General features: G+C 44.6%; 1 protein-coding gene across 1 annotated transcript in view; it reads right to left on the reverse strand.

Moving 5' to 3' along the window:
* LOC148517455 (macrophage mannose receptor 1-like) overlaps nt 1-18,511 on the reverse strand; it is a 241,604-nt gene extending 223,093 nt beyond the window's left edge. The window contains exons 1-2 of the mRNA XM_088478643.1: nt 18,439-18,511; nt 4,840-5,235 (exon numbers count right to left, since the gene is read on the reverse strand). Coding sequence (XP_088334769.1) covers nt 4,840-5,235; nt 18,439-18,496 — 454 coding nt within the window. The 5' untranslated portion in view covers nt 18,497-18,511. The remainder of the gene's footprint in view (nt 1-4,839; nt 5,236-18,438) is intronic.
* Between the last annotated feature and the right edge of the window lie 991 nt (nt 18,512-19,502).

A 19,502-nucleotide genomic window follows, 5' to 3' on the forward strand; every position in this document is an offset into this window, starting at 1 on the left:
AATCCATCATGTCTTTAAGTATGGGGATTCCGCATTAAGAATCAACCAACGATTGTGTGAAATAATGCAGAATTTTGTAAACAATGGTGTCACATTTTGAATCAATGTAGCCTGGATCTGATGGTACTCGTTATACAACAGGTTAATAATGACATTACTGTTTTAGAGAAAGATATTGTGTCTTGTGAACTTAAAGGTTGTGAGATCTTAAAGACAGATGAGACCTGTGATTGGCTGGCTAAGCTTGAAAACAATTTAGCCTCGTTTAAAGAGGATTTGTTGACCTTTAAAAAAACTAAGTACAAAAAAGTCAAGGAGGTCTATAGGGAACTCAGGGTTTATCCCTGGGTCTTGATAATTTTGTACTTCTGCTTAATGGTTTAAACAGTTTATCAGGTTCACCTACTTGAGTAGACCTATTACATTTAATTTTTTTTACGTAACTATTTCCATTATTGATTACCATTTTGAGACTAGTATTTACAAAAAACCGACAGACCTCAACACAGTCCTCCTTGCGGATAACTTCCATCCTAAGCCCCTCAAACAAAGCTTGCCATTCTCACAATTGGTGTGAGCAGCAAGGATTACGTCAGATAGAGAGAGCCTTCATCAGACACTTAAAGACATGGGGGATGACTTTATACAACGTGGCTATAATAAAGATGAGGTGAATGAAGCCATTGCTAAATGCCTTTCCCTTGACAGGGAATCTTTACTGAGGCCAAAGGATGAGCCTACTCAGCCATCTCGACTCATTTTTCCAACGACATTTTCAATTTCATCTGGTAGGATGAGGGAATCATTTGCTAAACATTGGCATATCTGCCAATCTGATCCAATCCTCAAAGATTCATGCCACAGTCTTCCTATGATTGCATACAAAAGGAGCAATAATCTTCATGACCTGGTGACCAATGCAGATATTAGCCCAGTGGCAGTGAAGGGTAATTGGCTGTCACTTAAGAATGGAGCCTTTCATTAACTGTAACTTCCTATTGACTGGATACACGTTTATATACCCCACAAGTGGATTACAATTCTGTCTATGACAATGACTAAACTGCGAGAGTAGATTTGTAGTTTATATGATTATATACCCGTGTCAGAAAATTAACATTGGCAAAACCACACGTATGCTCCATAAAGTAGACTCTCTCTAATATTGACCAGAGTACACCACCGGTCGCCAAACATTTTGTGGAATCAGGACATAATATTAAGGACTTTCAGTTTATGCCATTAGTACAGATCAAGCTGCCTAAAAGAGGGGGAGATTGAAACAAGAGATTGCTACAAAAAGAATGCAAACTCATTTACAGATTGGGAACGTTGAGCCCTGGAGGTCTCAATGAGGATTTTTTGTTTAATGTTTTCTTATAAAAACTTCTCCTTTTTGGAGATTGTTTAGTGTCCTACAAATAGTTATCAATTATTTTTTAGGTGGGCACTTGCTAGGGTTCTTTGTACTTCATTATGAGATATATATTTAATTTGGTGTTGTCTTTTTGTTTTTTTATTTTTTGTAACCTTTTTTATGATTTATTCATTAATATGTTATATTATTTATTTTTTGTTTTGAAGTATCTGCATTTCATTTTGTATACAGAGGATGTTTATTTTTGGGTCTTAGGATTGCACTGGAATTATGTTTTTTATTGTGTGACTTTTTTCATAGTATAGAGCTTGGTGCCAGTCAAACATTATGGGTTGTTCTCATCCACTCCGGCTTTCATTCAATTGATATGATTCCCCGCTTACCTCCTTTGTTGATATTCCATGTGTGCAAGTATGCACTGGGATAGGATTGGCCAACAGTTCAACATCAATGATTGCTGCAGAGACCTGAGTGGATGCTTGTCCGAGCGCCTCTCTGTGTCTCTGTTGCCATGGTGCCATGCGGATGACGTGGGGCCGCATCGTCTTCCAGTTATCAAACAGGATGTTATGATGTCCATGTGGATGCGGCGGTGCAAGCACTGAGATACAGGTGAGATCTATCCCAGTGACTGATTTGGTGCCCTTCTCTTGCTATTTAATAGCCTGCTGTCATTTTTTCCCTTGTGCTCATGACTAAGGTGGTAACACACCGAAACGGCCATCGGGCCCAGGGCTACTATATTCGTGTCACCAGACGTATGATGAGTATTCCAGTTGTACTGGCTCCTGTTCTGTGACACTCAACATCCCTTATGTTTTCATTGTTGGGCATGGCTATTTTACCATTTGAATACAATATATTTAATTTTTTTCAGCAAATAATTGGTGTGCTGGTCTCCTTTCTGTCTTGATGTGGACAGGAGTGCAATATATGTGTCCTTTATGTCCTTTATGTGATTACAGCACCTGTGCTTATGTTATAAGTGTGTGTGATTTTTTCTTCTATTATATATATATATATATCCAAAGGTCTGGCACTCCTCACTCGGTCAACCAACTTCAGCTGGTGCCCTCACAATAAGATATATATAAGTAAAAAGAAACTTTCATCAGTTCTAACATTAGCAGAAACTAATGGACTTATATAACATAAGCTATGTGTGGCTCTTATTCCAGAATACCCGGTTGCACCTGTTCTGTATACGACTCCAAAAAAAAAATATCTATATCCAATCCACCTGGCCACCCTATCATTGCAGCCCGCAATTCTTTATTTCAGATGGTAGCAGTATTCATCAATACTTTACTACAGCCATGTATTCAAGCTTATGCTCTTTTTTTATTGGACTCTACGATACTTCTTTGTAAACTCCAGGATTTGCTTATATTTGATGAAGAAATCTGGATATGTAGTGTTGATTTTAGCAGCCTTTATACGATGATTCCGCACGAAGCTGGACTGGCGGCTGTGGAGAGATTTATTCTACAACGTCCACTATATGAGGGCTTAGACCCAAAATTGTGTCTGGACCGTCTACAGATGATTTTGACAAAAAAAATTTCTTGTTTAATTGTACATTCTACCTCCAATGTGTTGGCTGTGCAATGGGGTCCAGTGTGGCCCCATCGTATGCCAACAAATATCTTTGAGGTCGAACATGACATATTTTTTAGTGATACTACTATTGCTCATAATATTGTTTTTTACTCACGCTATATAGATGATCTGTTGATCATCTGGTGTGGGACTAAAGAATCATTTAGTGCCGTCATAGAGCAAAATAACGCCAGAGCCCATCTGATTAAGCTTACATATAATATCAGTAATGAGGTGATAAATTTCCTTGATGTACAGATTTCCATCACTAATGGTAGAATAGAAACTGCTCTGTTTACTAAAGAAATGGACCACAACAATTTGTTGCACATGCAGAGTTGTCACCCAAAACCACATAAAAGAGGTTTACCATATTCTCAGCTGTTACGAATTAGAAGGATTTACTTCTAATCCTGTTTTAGCTGAGAAACAGATGGATAACATGATCCTCAAATTTTTAGAGCGAGGTTATCCTATGGATTTACTTCAGCAAGCTAAAAATAAGGTCCTTAAACTTGATAGACAAAGGCTTTTGATTAAAAGAGAAGCAGGGGTTAAACCACAATTTATTCCATGGATATCCCAATATAATCAAAAGAGTACTGCTATCAATAAGATATCCAAACAATTATGGCCAATTATACAATCGGATGGTGAATTGAAATGAGATAATACTAAATTGATGTCATGTTACAAACGTGGCCGTAACCTCCGTGACATATTAGTCAAGACAGATATTGCCCAATACGGACCTACTACTTCTTGAGTACTAAGAAGGGATGCATTAAATGCTCCTGTGTCACATGTCGATACATGATATCAGGAGATGTATTTTACCACCTGCATTCCGGTAAAGCCTTTAATATTAACTTTAGGCTATCGTGTAACTCTAAATTCGTGGCATACTTATTTACATGTCCTTGCGGAGTGGCATATGTGGGTAAAACTGAGAGAACATTTAAAGAGCGGATGACTGCACATCGCTGTGCCATCAGAGCCGCCATTAATATGGGCAATAGTGAACAGCCCGTTGCGAGACATTTTTGCCAACTCTCTCACCCACTAGCCATGTTGCGCTATAGAATGATCGACCATTTGCCCAGATCAATTAGAGGTGGTGATAGGGGTTTCAAATTTAAACAGATGGAAACAAGGTGGATACACCGATTAGGTACCCTTGCGCCCAAGGGCCTTAATGACCATTTAGGTTTACATAATTTTTGTTAGTTATGTAAAACTATACCCCTATATATTTAGTGCTGTTATTTTCCCTATATATACATATGTATATTGGATACATGTATATCAAATAACTTGTGTGTACTATGTGATATGTGACGTGTGTTCTATCGCAACATCTTCTGCATATTGTTCTCTGCAAGCATTTATGCTTATAATCAATGTCACTGTGCTAGCTTGCTATATATTGGCCGTTATTTATATTAAGTTTTAATGTTCTATTGATTATCCTGTGTGGTGTAATTACTGTTGTATACTGTTTGGTGTATCTCTATGGTGATGGGAGCACTTTATGACGCATCACACGCTATGCATGATGATGTCATCTTTTGCCGCCGCTGTCCGGGAACGGAGTCACGCTTCCGGTATATGGTGAGCTCTTGGTGGTATTGTATTTAAGGTGAGTGTATTATATATGTTTTAGACCTGAGGAAAGTGCTGATCTTTATGTTAAAGCACTGAAACGTTGATGATCATACTACCAGACTTAGCATGAGTTCATTTACCTGGAATGCTCCACCATTTATATATATATAAATATATATATATATTTATATATATATAGAAATATATCTATCTATATATATATATATATATAGATAGATAAGATATATGCTCCTTACCTTCATAGGCCTTATCACATAAGTCGTCAGGAGTTCCATAGATTTTCCATCGGCTCCCAAATCCTGACCCTTTATAAAGAATAACTTTTTCTTTTGCATTACCATAGTTCAAGTGAAGATTATCCACCTGTATTCCAAACAAAGTATCGTTCTTACAGTCCCATTTCTGGAGCTCACTAGTACCATCACATTGATATAAGTTCACTAACGCCATGACCTCTGTGGATGCTGCTGCCAGGCATAGAGAAGATCCTACATTTACAAGATGATGTTTGGAAATCCATCGGAATTTTTGGGCATTGCTGTTCTCTTTACATGTAGCGACCACAATAAGGGATTTCTGGGCTTCTAAACACTTCTTGTGCTCTTCATTGTAGATTAAAAATGTGTCAGAGTCTGGAAAAAAAAAAATATTAATAAACTGTTTGCTATTAGCATTGTGGTTAATGAACTTGAATTGGACCCATTACACATAATGGCTTATGTAATAACATAAAAACAATGGGCAGAAATTATCTCAACACTACAGCAACCAATGAGACATTAGCTTTCACTTTATAAACTGTGGCAGTAAGTTTATTTGGGTCAGGGGCATCTTTAGAGAGGAGGGGGCCCGTGTACATTCCCCATCCAGTGCCCCTTCCTCTCTCCCTGGCGGCTGGCAGCCGACTGACACGGCTGGCCAGCCCCCAGAGCATTAGTAGACTCTGGGCACTAGAGCGTGCCCGGAGTCTACTGCGCATGCGCAAAATGCTGGAAAAATGGCCGCGGTGGCCATTTTTCTGGCTTTTTGTACAGTGCTGACACCCGCCGCGGGACCTTGGAGAGGTAATTTTTAAATAATATGGGTGCAGGGTGTGCGGTGCGGGCCCCCCTAGTCCCGGAGGCCCATGTGCACTGCACACCCTGTACCCATTATAGATACACCCCTGATTTGGGTGCTGTGTGTTACAAGACATTTATACACATTGCACAGCAGATGAATAGTTAATGAATTAGAACGCTGCTTCATAACCTCTGCTGCAAGGGCTTCTTCAAAAGCATAAACACCCCTGGACTTCTGAGCCCAGTCTGGTATTAGTACTGATTTCTATGACCGAATCAGCAGATTGGTTGAGAGCTTCTTGCTCTCAGCCAAGCAGTGCTTTCCCTAGACTCCTAAGACATGGCAATTGTCATTTGCGGGTACAGCACTGTATATAGTGTACAGCATGTCCGCTCTGGTTCAGGTCACACTGCATTTTATTGTTTTAACAAGACCTGTGGACTACTGCATGGACAAGGGCACCGAGCACATCCTAGGAATAGGTAAGTATGAAATGTGAGTGTGTTTAATAAAAGGTTAACACAGTTGGTGTGAATGTCCTGTCATTTTTCTATATTTTCTTTACAATGGGATTGAAGGTGCCAGTGGCAACAGAATGTTTGGGCATGCTGGCTCTTGTAGTTCCACATGTGCCAGCATGCTGGGACAAGCTTGGGGGGACCTGTAGTTCTACTGTAAAGAACAATTTTCCTTGCATCCAACACCACCAGGGATGCGGGAAAGAGCCCTGGTTGATCCGCGGGAGGGGGGACCCCGTTTTATTTTGTAGTCCCCACTTTCCAAGGATTTCCAGCCCTGAGCTGACCAGTTTGGGGCTGTTTTACATTATGACAAGGGGACCCCACGCTTTGTGTCTCCCAGCAATAGTGTAAGCCCCCTGGCTGGTTCAGCTCTGTGCTAGTTACTAGAAAAACAAGGGCACCTTGCACCGGTTTTACCTCCAATTTTCCAGTACAGGACCAGGCTCAGATGTCCAGGGCTAGTTATAATTTTGGGGTTGGGACTTCACTCACATTCTATTTTTTAAATGAACCCTTAATTACTAGTTTACATACAAAAGCCTGCACAGCACAAATCATTCTGATCTGTACAGTGCTTTGAATCTGCTGACGGATTCATGTTTGTTTGTCAGTCTATTGTAAGTGGGACAAAAAAAACTGATCTTGCACACAATATAAATTGCTTAGTATCACCATTTAATGTAAATAGTCAAATATGCTGATTAGTAAATTTGGGTTTTTGATCGTAAAACATTCCACCGATTCCCAGAGTCAGACTCGGGCACTGGGGATACCTCTGTAGAGGTCAAGAACAGGGGGGTTAGGTTGGTAGGACAGCAGCTGATGGGGGTGACAGTGATAATGTCTTCTTATTGTGGCCAAACCCAGGTTTGGCTAGATCTGCCCAGAGGCGCGGAAGCTAACCCACTTGGTGGTCTTCACCTGTGACCCCTCCTATTGGGATTTTGGTTTTGCTGCAGCAAGTGAGCAGGTTGCGGACCCCTGGACAGGTACCTGGGAGTGGCAGAACACAGAGATATAATACTAGAGTTGGAATGGCACTGGGAAACACTGGGAAATTAAGTGGCACTGGAAATACTGGAAATGATTCAGATGCTGGTTTGCACTGGGAAACACAGGAATGTAGACACAGACATGCACTGGGAAATACTGGAGATCCTGATGCAGGCCCAGACACAGGAGAATGACACTTGGAATCAGTACACAGCAGCTGTGCTGAGTACGCCTGTTGGAGATCCAGATGCAGTACTGGTGTAGAAATTGTTAAACTGGAGTTTCAACACAGAGCGGGGCACTGACATATACACAGGAGAATTAGATGTTGATTAGTGCTGAAATAGTTAAACTGGTGTTTCAACACAGAGACAGGTGCTGAAATATACACAGAAGAACTAGACGCTGATTAGTGCTGGAGATTTAGCACAGAGGCACGTATAGAAGAAATCACTGGAGGAGTCTGATCCTGGGAAACACTGAAAAGAGTCGCTGAAAGTAAACAGTATAAAACTAGGAGTAAATCCAGATGCTAGGATATAATACTGGTAGAATAAAACATGGAACTTGGAAAGCTGCAACAGCTAGTAAACACAGTCACTGGAAAAGCGAAGTTGAACAACAGCTTCCTGTTCCTGGAGTTAAACAAAATACCCTTAGGTAGTTGGTCATTGGATCAGAAGATTAGCTGAGTGACCATTGGACTATCATTGGGTGAGACCACGGGAACCAGGACACACGCACGTAAGCCCTAGGGGGGAGAATACTCAGCCCACCACTCACCCCCACCCCCCATAACTGAACAACTAAGCTCAATGACGTCGGCATAGTGGTGTGTAGCTGCCGATCCCAAGCCGCATCCTGACACCTAGCAATTAGGATTAGAAGTCTAAACTGATTCTTAGTAAATTTACCCCTTAGTATTAAAAGTATCAATAGCCTCAGATATATAGGTAGTCAAAGTTCATACAGCCATAAACAGATTTTAGGAGAAATAGGAGACCTGAGCTTCCAATACGGGTTATGTGAAGGTTTCGGTGCTTGCTGCTAGCCCCCAAATGGGTACCCAGCCCAATAGTACATATAAGTCCGGGATGTATTACCGGTGAATGAATTAAGAGTTCAGCCGGTGCAAGTCTCGGTACACTGGGTAGTTTAGTATGTGTCTGGTGGGGCGGCGTCCCGTATCCCCCAGGTGCACCGCCGCTCTACCAGACACATACTAAACTACCTTGCTGTGTGAGAGGTGTACACACTGGGGCTGGTGTCCATGTAGAAAGTTATTATGGAATCCTAACAATCGCTATACCCCTAACAATTATTTAAACCTGAAATAATCGCTGTCCAAACCATAAGTGTTGTTCCAAAACACAAAATATTATTATTACAACTAAAAAAAAAAGGTCACATGCTTTGATCTAGACAATGAGCGCAAAGATCATAATACTAAAGATACAGTCAATACATATGCAAGCGCACCGATCCCAGTTACAGTCATCAATCCAGAAGCCTGTGGTCATCCAAGAAGAATGGCTACTGACTGGGACCGGGACACAGGCTATATACCCTAACAGATCAAGATAACAACAATGTAGACAGACAAACATAATTCCATTGGTTCTTGCTCATGGTCTTTGTAGTACGTTGTAGTTCATAGGACAGTACACTAGGGGTATGTCCCAATTATCCAGATTGCATTGTCTTTCTTTAATTGGTTTAAATTAACTACAGACACAGCATACAGAGTTTTACATTTTAACCAATAATTCATTATGATCCATAACTCCCGAACGCATGATCAGACTCCCTTGCCGATATAACCGGATATCTGGAAATAGACAGGGTATCAGTATAGTGCCAAACATGCCATGTCTACTATATTGCATACCTATAAATATCAAATACATACATTTAACATCATTATTAATACTTTTTATAAGAACCATAAAGTGCAGGGACCTTTTATGAGTGCGTGCATATATATAGGTTTGTGGTCGCTAATGTGCGTCTGTGTTTTAACCACTTGCCTGGCACGGTCCTATCAGATACGACCACACCTGGCTGGGCTTTCCCTGACATGGTCGTATCTGATACGACCAGTCAGAAGTGCCCACTAGGCGGCTGTGGGAAGCTAATCTTCCCGCAGCCACCTATGTCAGAGGGACCTTCCGGTCCCTCTGCAACTGTGGCTGCCTCTCCAGCTTGTCCCGATCATTGCTGGCCACAGTGATCGGGCACTCAACGGCACCCCCCTCCTGGTGCAACTGCAAGGGCAGCCGTGTGTTCCATATGCTGTGTCCCGAACACTGTGGCCAGCAGTGATCGGGCAGCCTGTGTGACCATCCTCACTGCAGTAACCGCAGCTCCTGCTACCCGCGGCTGCTGCTGTCCCCCCCGTGTAGCCGGCGCCGCATCTTTTCCCAGAGCGGCTGCCTGTTGTCCCAGGTCCCTCCCCCCTTCTCCCTGCATTGTTGCGGCCGCTGACGCTTCGTCCCCGCCCCCCCCCTTCCTCAAGGCGCCTGCTCTGGTGTTCCCGGACCCTCCTCCAACCCCCTCGGTGCATCCCGGCCACCTCTATCATCTGGGCGGCTAACCCTGTGTCCCTGGCCGTCCCCCGCACCCGCTCCTCCCGCCGCTGTGGCAGCCGTACTTCATCCCCAGTCCCCCCTCTCCTCCTGGTGCCTGCTCTTGTGTCCACTGACCCCCTACAACCAGCGTGGCGGCGGCCGCTGCTGCCCCGACCCCGGCCACCCCTGTCCTCCAGGTGGCCGCTCCTGTGTCCACGGCCCCCTCCCAACCAGTGCTGCGGCGGCCGCCGCTGCATCGTTCCTGGCCCCCCTCTCCTCCCGCCGGCTGCTTCTGTGTCCATGGACACCCCCCAAGCCCCTACAACCAGCGCTGCGTTGGCCTCTGCTGCCTCATCCCCCCTGTCCTCCAGGCAGCCGCTCCTGTGTCAACGGCCCCTCCCAAACAGTGCTGCGGCAGCCGCTGCTGCCTCGTTCCCGGCTCCCCCTGTCCTTCAGGCGGCAGCTCCTGTGTCCACGGACCCCCCAACCCCCTGCAACCAGCGCTGCGGCGGCCACTGCTGCCTCGACGCCGGCTCCCCCTGTGCTCCAGGCGGCAGCTCCTGTGTCCACTGACCTCCCCCCCAACCCCCTGAAACCAGCGCTGCGGCGGCTGCTGCTGCTTCGTCCATGGCCCCCCTTTCCTCGAGGCAGCTGCTCCTGTGTCCCTGGCTCCTCCAACCCCCTCCTTGCGCTGCGGCGGCCCGGCTGATCCAGGCTGTATCCACGTCCCTCCCCCTGGTGCGGCTGCAGCTGTGTGTGACAACTGTCTATAGCCAGCAACTTCCACACCCCCTCCTTCCTATTCAAGCTCCGCCTCTGTTCTCGGGCAGTATTTTGTGATATATATATATATATATTATATATATATATGTGTGTATATATATATATATATATATATATATATATAGTCCCCCTCAGCAGTGTCCCTGGTAGTAGTCCCCCCTAACAGTGCCCCTCCCCTCCTAACAGTGCCCCTAGTAGTAGACCCCCCTCCAGCAGTGCCCCTAGTAGTAGTAGTCCCCCCATCCAGCAGTGCCACTAGTAGTAGTCCCACCCCAGCAGTGCCCCTGGTAGTAGTCCCCTATGATGAAGGTTCTTCTTAGCACCGAAATGGCCTTTGGGCTGTCCATCTACTAAGGCAGCTCATACTACATTTGGTGCCAGTGTGTTGATCATACAGATTGTGATAAGTATATTCTGTTATGTGACTGAAAATTTTCTTCTGGACACCAATGCTCATGTTTTTACATGCATTTCATATAAACTGATGTTTTTTGATACTTCATCTGGTGTGCTGGTCTTCCCATCTGTGGTTATTATTATGCAATTTCATATGTCTGTGCACCCAGCATTTATTCATTATTTTTGAGAGTGCAGTACTTCTCTTTTTCTATACACACACACACACATATATATATATATATATATATATATATATTTATACACACATATATATATATATATTATATTATTATATATATTGTATATACACACTCACATATATACACACACACATTATATATATATATAGTCCCCCTCAGCAGTGCCCGTAGTAGTCGTCCCTCGCCAGCAGTGTCCCTGGTAGTAGTCCCCCCCTAACAGTGCCCCTCCCCTCCTAACAGTGCCCCTAGTAGTAGACCCCCCTCCAGCAGTGCCCCTAGTAATAGTAGTCCCCCCATCCAGCAGTGCCCCTAGTAGTAGTCCCTCCCCAGCAGTGCCCCTGGTAGTAGTCCGCACCTAACAGTGCCCCTAGTAGTAGACCCCCCTCCAGCAGTGCCCCTAGTAGTAGTCCCCCCCATCCAGCAGTGCCACTAGTAGTAGTCCCTCCCCAGCAGTGCCCTTGGTAGTAGTCCCCCCCTAACAGTGCCCCTGGTAGTAGACCCCCCTCCAGCAGTGCCCCTAGTAGTAGTAGTCCCCCCATCCAGCAGTGCCCCTAGTAGTAGTCCCTCCCCAGCAGTGCCCCTGGTAGTAGTCCCCCCTAACAGTGCCCCTAGTAGTAAACCCCCCTTCAGCAGTGCCCCTAGTAGCAGTAGTCCCCCCCTTCCAGCAGTGCCCCCAGTCATTCCCCCTTCCAGCAGTGCCCGACAGACAGACACACACACACAAAAAAAATTTCCACTTACCTTATTCCCCGCTCCGGCGTCCGCTCCTCCGTCCAGCGTCCTCCCGTGCCGGCCCGCTCTGCATGATGGGAGATGTCATGAATTCTCTCCCATCAGCCACTGCAGGAGCCGGAAACCCGGCACAGGCAGTGGGCAGAGCAGCTGATGAGAGTCTGTCTGACTCTCTTTGGCTGCTAAAACAAACACACAGCTGCCGGCGCCGGCGGCTGTGTGTTTGTTCCTGGCAGTGTAGTGCGGACTGCATTTATGTGCGGTCCACACTACCGCCGTACGCCTGGTCCTATGGAGGCAGAGGCGGAGCCGTATCAGTCACGGCTCTGCTCCGCAAGGGCCCATGGACATGTGCAGAATGCCCTCCCATGGCCATCTTGTTTCCTCCTGTAGCCAGAATGAGCTTCTTGACAGAAGCTCATTCTGACCTGGGTGGCTCAACTGGCCACTGTGCTGCCCAATCAGAGCTGAGCTCCGATCGTGGCAGCAGCAAGGTAGGGAGGAGGGGCATGCAGTGCCGGTGGTGGTGGGGAACCGTGGCAGAGCCCTGGAATGCGCCTAGGCATTCCAGTCACCCCTAGGCAATTGCTTATTATGCCTATGCCTAGGGCCAGCTCTGGCTGTGTCCATCCAAGGGCAGCGTCTGCTGTTTCTATACAGGGCAGGGGCTGCTGTGTCCATTCAGGGCAGGGGCTTCTGTGTCCATAAAGGGCAGGGGCTGCGGTGTCCATACAGGTGCTGCTGTGTCCATACAGGGCAATGTCTTCTGTGTCCATCCAGGGGCTGCTGTGTCCATACAGGGGGGGGGGTTGCTGTGTCCATCCAGGGGCAGGGGCTGCTGTGTCCATTCAGTGGTTGCAGTGTCCATACAGGGCAGGGGCTGCTGTGTCCATCCAGTAGTTGCTGTGTCCATCCAGGGGAGGTGGCTTCTGTGTCCATCCAGGTGCAGTGATTGCTGTGTCTATACAGGGCAGGAGCTGCTGTGTCCATCCAGGGGCAGTGGCTGCTGTGTCCATCCAGGGGCTGCTGTGTCCATCCAGGGTTTCTCTGTTCGTCCAAGGGTGTCCAGTGTAAAAAAAATAAATAAAAGCTAAATAATATATATACAGTATATATTTTATTGTGCTGTACCCCAGTGTACTATATATATATATATATATATATATACAGATCTGCCCAGCTATTTTGTTGCTCCTGGCATGGCAAGCAGGCCTCTGAGTCGCGCCATGGACTTGTGGCGTGGCGTTCAGGCCATTGAGTGAAGAATACCATGGTACTCCACAAGTCTATGGGGCAACTTGTGGCGTACCATGGTATTCTTCAACGAAGGATACGCTACAGCATGTAATACAGCGCTTAAGCGCTGGGTGGCGAGTGCTCCACTGTTGTAATTTGTACTGAATGCCTTGTACTGAATGCCATACTGTTAAACTTAAATTGGATGGATATCACTTTCACAGCATTTGCATGTTCGCAAAACCAATATTGTTAATGTCACATACTGTACATACAGTACAGTAAGATCTTTTAACAGGATGCAAATCAGTACACATACAATATTGTACATAAGTGAATAGTAGAGAAGTTGCCCGAGTTGTTATCACGGTATAACCGAAGCTGTAGATTAATGAGATGCACGCACAGCTTTCACTGAGATGGGATGAATTACAGTATGACAATTTTTTTTATAATTAAAAACAGCAGCGGGAGGAGTGCACAAGGATGAGGCCGCTCTGTGTGGTTCACTGTACAGTAGCTGGCATGTGGGCTAGTGGTTAGGTGATCACTTTGCAAGAATTATGGTCCCTGGTTCGATCCCTGGAAAAGAATATATTTTTTTGGCACTGTCGGCTCTGGACACTATTGTGAAACTAGTGCAGTAGTGTTGTACTGTAATACTGTAGTGTTGTTGTTTAAAAGGCTGCTTATAAGTAAGACATTACAAACTGATTGTGCATTTAAAAAGTGCAAAACTTTCGTCAATGTCTGCGTTGTGGTGGTTGTCAGCTCCGAGGGGTTGCAATGGGATTTCTTGCGCATGCCCAGTCGAGGGGTTACAATGGGATCTGTGGCGCCAAGCCATACGCCATGTAGCGCTATGCCATGGCATATGGAAGATCATCACTGAGCATGTGCAGTTGTCTGTATTACTACAGTACTGTATGGTATGCTGTTGAGTTTTCACCCTTGCGCCACTCTGCGCTGTCCAAGACTTGTACACAATAGTCATTTCATGACTTCAGAAACCGCTACAGTAGTGGGCTCTGTTTGAAAGGGAAGTCTCTAAATTACAAACTGACTGTGCATTTAAAACATGAATTTTGCACCACTCTCTACGCTGTCCTAGACTTGGACACAATAGTGATTAAAGCACAAAATAGTGTTACACTGCAAATTTGCATCAATGTATATGCTGTTCCAGCTTAGCACACTATAGCAACTTACAGTATCTTGAGCAGTAACTAAGAGAGTTCTCTGTCTGTGAGAGACCTCTCTGTATTATAAACTGCTTGTGCGTTTCTCTGTATTACATGGTTGGCACTATGGTGGCTGTCAGCTATCTCTGATGGATTAGAAATGGCATCTCTGGCGGGTGCATGCCCAGTAGGAGGATTGCAATGGGATATCTGGAGCATGTCCAGTGGGTCGAGAGTCATACACAGTGCATCAGGTCCCTTCCCCCAAAGCAAGCAAGAGCCTCTCATTACCATAATAAAGGATGCTTTGTTAATCCATTTAGCGTAAGCAGTCAGCTCTGCCCTTGTCGCCTGAAAAAGGCTACAAATAGTGACCATTTCCAAGGACACCATCCCCCATCTGCTAGGACAACTAGTGTGCCGCTATGAACTGTACTGTACTGTATATTAAAAACTGACGGTGTGGTTGAATTTTGCACCACTCTCTACACTGTCCCAGACTTGGACACAATAGTGATTTCATAACTTCAGAAACTGGTAGTGAATGGGCTCTGTACAGTATGAGAGAGAGGTCTCTGTATTACAAACTGACTGTGCGTTTAAAGCGCAAAATAGCATTACACCACAAACTTGCAACAATGTAGATGGGGTGACAGCCTTGCACACTATAGCGACGTATCTTGAGCATTAGCTGAGAGTGGCCTCTGTCTGTGAGAGGGCTCTCTGTAATACAAACTGACTGTGCGTTTGAAGTGCAAAATAGCGTTACACCGCAAACTTGCGACAATGTTGATGCTGTTCCAACTGCACACTATAGTGATTTCTCATGTCTAGTAAGTAGTAGTGGGATCTGTATGAAAGAGAGCTCTCTGTATTACACGGTTGGCACTATGGTGGCTGTCAGCCATCTCCGATGTATTAGAAATGGCATCTCTGGCGGGCACATGCCCAGTAGGAGGGTTGCAATGGGATTCCTGGTGCATGCCCAGTGGGTCGAGAGTCATACACAGTGCTTCAGGTCCCTTCCCCCAAAGCAAGCGAGAGCCTCTCATATACTGTATATATATATATATATATATATATATATATATTACTGTGTCGCTGTTGGTCAGACTGCAGTGTAATATTCATACACGTATTGTGACACTAAGTATAATCACAGTGTAATATACACATATTGTGACACTAAGTGGAAATGCAGTGTAATATTCAACAAGTAGTGCAAACAATATTGTGAGCTGTGAGGTGGTTAATAATGACTGGAAATGCCTGAAAATTATTGTTATTAAGGTAAATAACACTGTAGGAACAAAAACAGATGATTTATGTGATTTTAGCTGTTTTTATCATTTTTTTAATAAAAATCCAGATCCAAAACCAAAACTTGCAAAGGCGGGTTTGCAAAACCAAATCCAGATCCAAAACCTCGAAGGAGTGGTCAGTGGTAGATACATTTGTCCTAGGTTTGTTCTAAAACCCCCAGGAGAAAGTCTGCAGTGAAGCAGATTTAAGTATCAGCTTTTGGAAAAGCTGGTTTGGGACCGGGGGGTGTGGATGTGAGGAGAGGGTGGGCTCCATCCACAACCTACTCAGGTTTTGGTTTCTAGGCCTGTTAGCCTGCTCATTGAGGTCTGCACCTTGAGCTGGCTGATATAGGCTATATGTGATTGTAAGCTAGTGTCTCTCACCTGCTGAGGCAGGCATGCAGGCTAGGATGTCCAGAGACACTGTGCGTACTGTGCACGTGCTGTTGTTGACGGTAAGGGCAGTAGGCCCTACCGTTCTGGTAGTGAGGGTAACTACTGTTTAGTTAGGGCCCAGACGGGCTATGAGTTTATTTTATGTTTTTTTATATTTGTCTGGCACAATAAAGACTGGCTCTGACCAGCTTGCATGAGAACCACGGACTGGTGCGCTGCTTTCCCGGTTGCTGTGTGTGTAGAGAGGGAGTCCGCCTACCCCAGGAGAGGGGACCTCTATCCTGACCGTCACAATATGTATATATATATATATATGTATATATATATATATATATATATATATATTAGACATGAGCAGGTTCGGAACTCAAGTTTGAGAACACCCCTGCATTGCCGACACAGTCAGCTAACCTGCACTGAGGACACCGCTGGCACCCCCGCTCTGTCGACACCGCCGGCACCCTGCATTGAGAACACCCCTGCACTGCCGACACAGTCAGCAAATCTTCACTAAAGACCCTGCTGGCACCCCGCACTGCCGACACAGGCAGCAAACCTGCACTAAAGACACCGCTGGCACCCCGCACTGCCAACACAGGCAGCAAGCCTGCACTAAAGACACCGCTGGCATCCCCGCACTGCCGACATCACCAGTACCCTTCACTGTGGACACTGCCAGCACTGCAGAACTGCCATTCCATGTACTGAGGACACCGTCAGCAACCCCGCTCTGCTGACACTGCTGTCACAGTAAGTGCACTATTGGTGTATCCAACCCACACTGTATAACACACTGTATTCATGTTGGAAATTAGAAGCTGAACTGCCAGATGTTAGTGCTGCCCACTGTGTCACTTAGCTTAGTCAGCCAGCTAGCTGGATGCAACCTTTTGGCCTTAACTAGATGAAGCAAATAATATTGTGAGGTGGTCAAAATTGATTGGAAATTACTGTAAATAAATGTTATTGAGGTTATTTATACTGTAGGAACAAAAACAGGCCCAAATTATGTGATTTTAGCGGTTTTTATTATTTTTTAAGAAAAAATCCAGATCGTAAACCAAAACACGAAAACAAAACACTGAGGTGAGGTTTTGGCAATACCAATCCAGATCCAAAACCGGGGTAGATCCAGATCCAAAACCAAAACATGGGGGTCGGCGCACATCTCTAATATATATATATTGACAAGAATCACATAATCTGGGTAAAATCCAACAGGTGTCTATTTTCTCACCACAGGCAGGAATACAGGACAGTGTGCAGTGTTCACAGGCAAGATGTTACAGGCTGGTACACTGAATCTTCCAACAGTAATACAGTTCTTTTAGTGGACTCTCAGGTCCAGGATCCCTAACACTAGTCACCCCTGGGCCTATAACGTGGGTGACTACTTCACCGTCATCATCCCTGTGCACAAACAACATTTTTAAAGCTAGCTACTAATCAGCCTAGCTGCAGTTCATCTCTGACCTTAAAGAAAACCTGGACTGGATAGATGTTCAACTGCTGTTTCACATTTAAACCTGCTGTCCCTGTCACCATATACAGTATATACATAAACACACACACACATTGTTCTAAATGTAGCAATCATTGTATATTTAGAAAACTTATTTTAATATGTGTAGCAATTGTATATGTGGCATTTGTAATATACATGTAGCAATTGTATATTTAGCATTTGTTGTATATGTAGCGATTGTTGTATATGTAATCAGTTGTAGTATATATGTACAGTAGCAATTGTTATATATGCAGATGTTGTTGAATATATATCAAATATTGCATACTGCACATATCCATTATTGTATATTTAGATCTTTAGCTTTTACTCTGTACAATTTGCAGGGGCGTTTCTAGAGATGAGGGGGCCCGTGTGCAGTCTCCGACACAGGCCCCCTCCTCTCCGCCCGGCAGCCGGCAGCGCACTGAGCTGTGCGCGGCCAGCACCGGAGTTATAGATTCTGGGCACTAGAGTGTGCCAAGAGTCTATAATGAATGCAAGGTCACCGGGAAAATGGCCGCGGCGGCCATTTTCCCAGTACTGCGCAAACGACAGGAAAATGGCCGCTGTGGCCATTTTCCAGTCGTTTTACAGCGCCGGACCCACGCGCCGACGTGGGACTCCGGAGAGGTAAGTAATATTATGGGTGCAGGGTGTGCGGTGTTGGGCCCCCCTGGACCCCGGGGCCGTGTTCCCCTAACACCCTGCTTCCATTATAGATACGCCCCTGACAATTTGTCTGTACATGACCGCTTGATAAATAAGTAGAATGCAAGATAAATGCTGTAGTGCACATTCATTATAGCATATACCTTGTGTTCTTTTCTTTCATTTATGTACTTTGTATTGTTCATAGCTTATATAAGAGTCTGTTGTGGTGCATAATTCATACCTGTAAACACAACAAAAAGTACAACACAATATGACCGTACAAGTAGGTAGGAGGTAACTCACCCAGCTGAAGAGATGGGCGAATAAAGTAAAGAAGTATGAGAATGATGGAGGCAGTCATTGTAAATATCTCATTATATACTCTGCCAAGTGTATAAGAAATGGAGCAGATGTAAAGGCTTCAGTCTTAGGAGTCTTGAGTTCAACCTGATGAAGCACCAAACTGATCCTCGACTTTTGACAATCTGCGACATCCAAGGAAACTTGTGGCTTTTAAATGATAAGGAAGTATTTGGTCACATGGGGCACTAATTTTGCTTTCATAAGCTAAATTCTGTTGTCCACTCTTCTTGGCTCAATAGACGAACCTGCATTTCTGATGATACGGCATTTTCCTCTTGACCAGCACATTGAAAGATTTCTTGGAATATATTTCATAATTTCTTGTATGAATCAATCAGTGTATTGCAATTATTGTGTTGCAATGGATAAGTCAGAATAGGCCGTTTTTCCAAATAACAGATAGTATTTTTCTAAAAAATAGTTAAATTAGAAAACAGGATGTCCTGGGTGGGGGAAAAAAAACTGTTGCAAACGTATTCTAACATGCATTTGTTACATCCTTCCTTTTTCTGGAAAGGGAAATACTACAGTATTAAGGATTTTCATACCTGTCATTCCTCATTTGTTGTGTATTTTGTGAAGCGTCTTTGTGAAGTGTCAGGGGTGCCAAATCCAGAATTCAGAATGGGCTGCAGAATCACAGATACATGACTGGCTGTTCCATTGTCATAGCTAATGTATTTCTGCCAAACTTCATAGGATTATTCAATTTTGCTGAGATATTAGATGGGGAAAGGAGTGGTGCTGTGGGCAGCAGGACCTGGGTGTGAGTACAATGGTTGTGCTATAGATGTGGGGTTTTATGTTCCAACCATGTCTACTTTGGGTCTTCAGTTTTCTCCCACAGTCCAAAAACAATTTGTTTGTTCATTGGCTTCTTTATAAATTAGCCTTGATGTGTGTCTGTGTTAGGGAGTATATATGAAAAATAATGAATATTATTATATTCCCTTTAAGATATGTGCTTGTGAGCAACTCCCCCAACCCCAAACCTGACCCACACA

This window comes from Taudactylus pleione, unplaced genomic scaffold (assembly GCF_031769625.1).
Source record: "Taudactylus pleione unplaced genomic scaffold, aTauple2 ptg000216l, whole genome shotgun sequence".
NCBI lineage: Eukaryota > Metazoa > Chordata > Amphibia > Anura > Myobatrachidae > Taudactylus > Taudactylus pleione.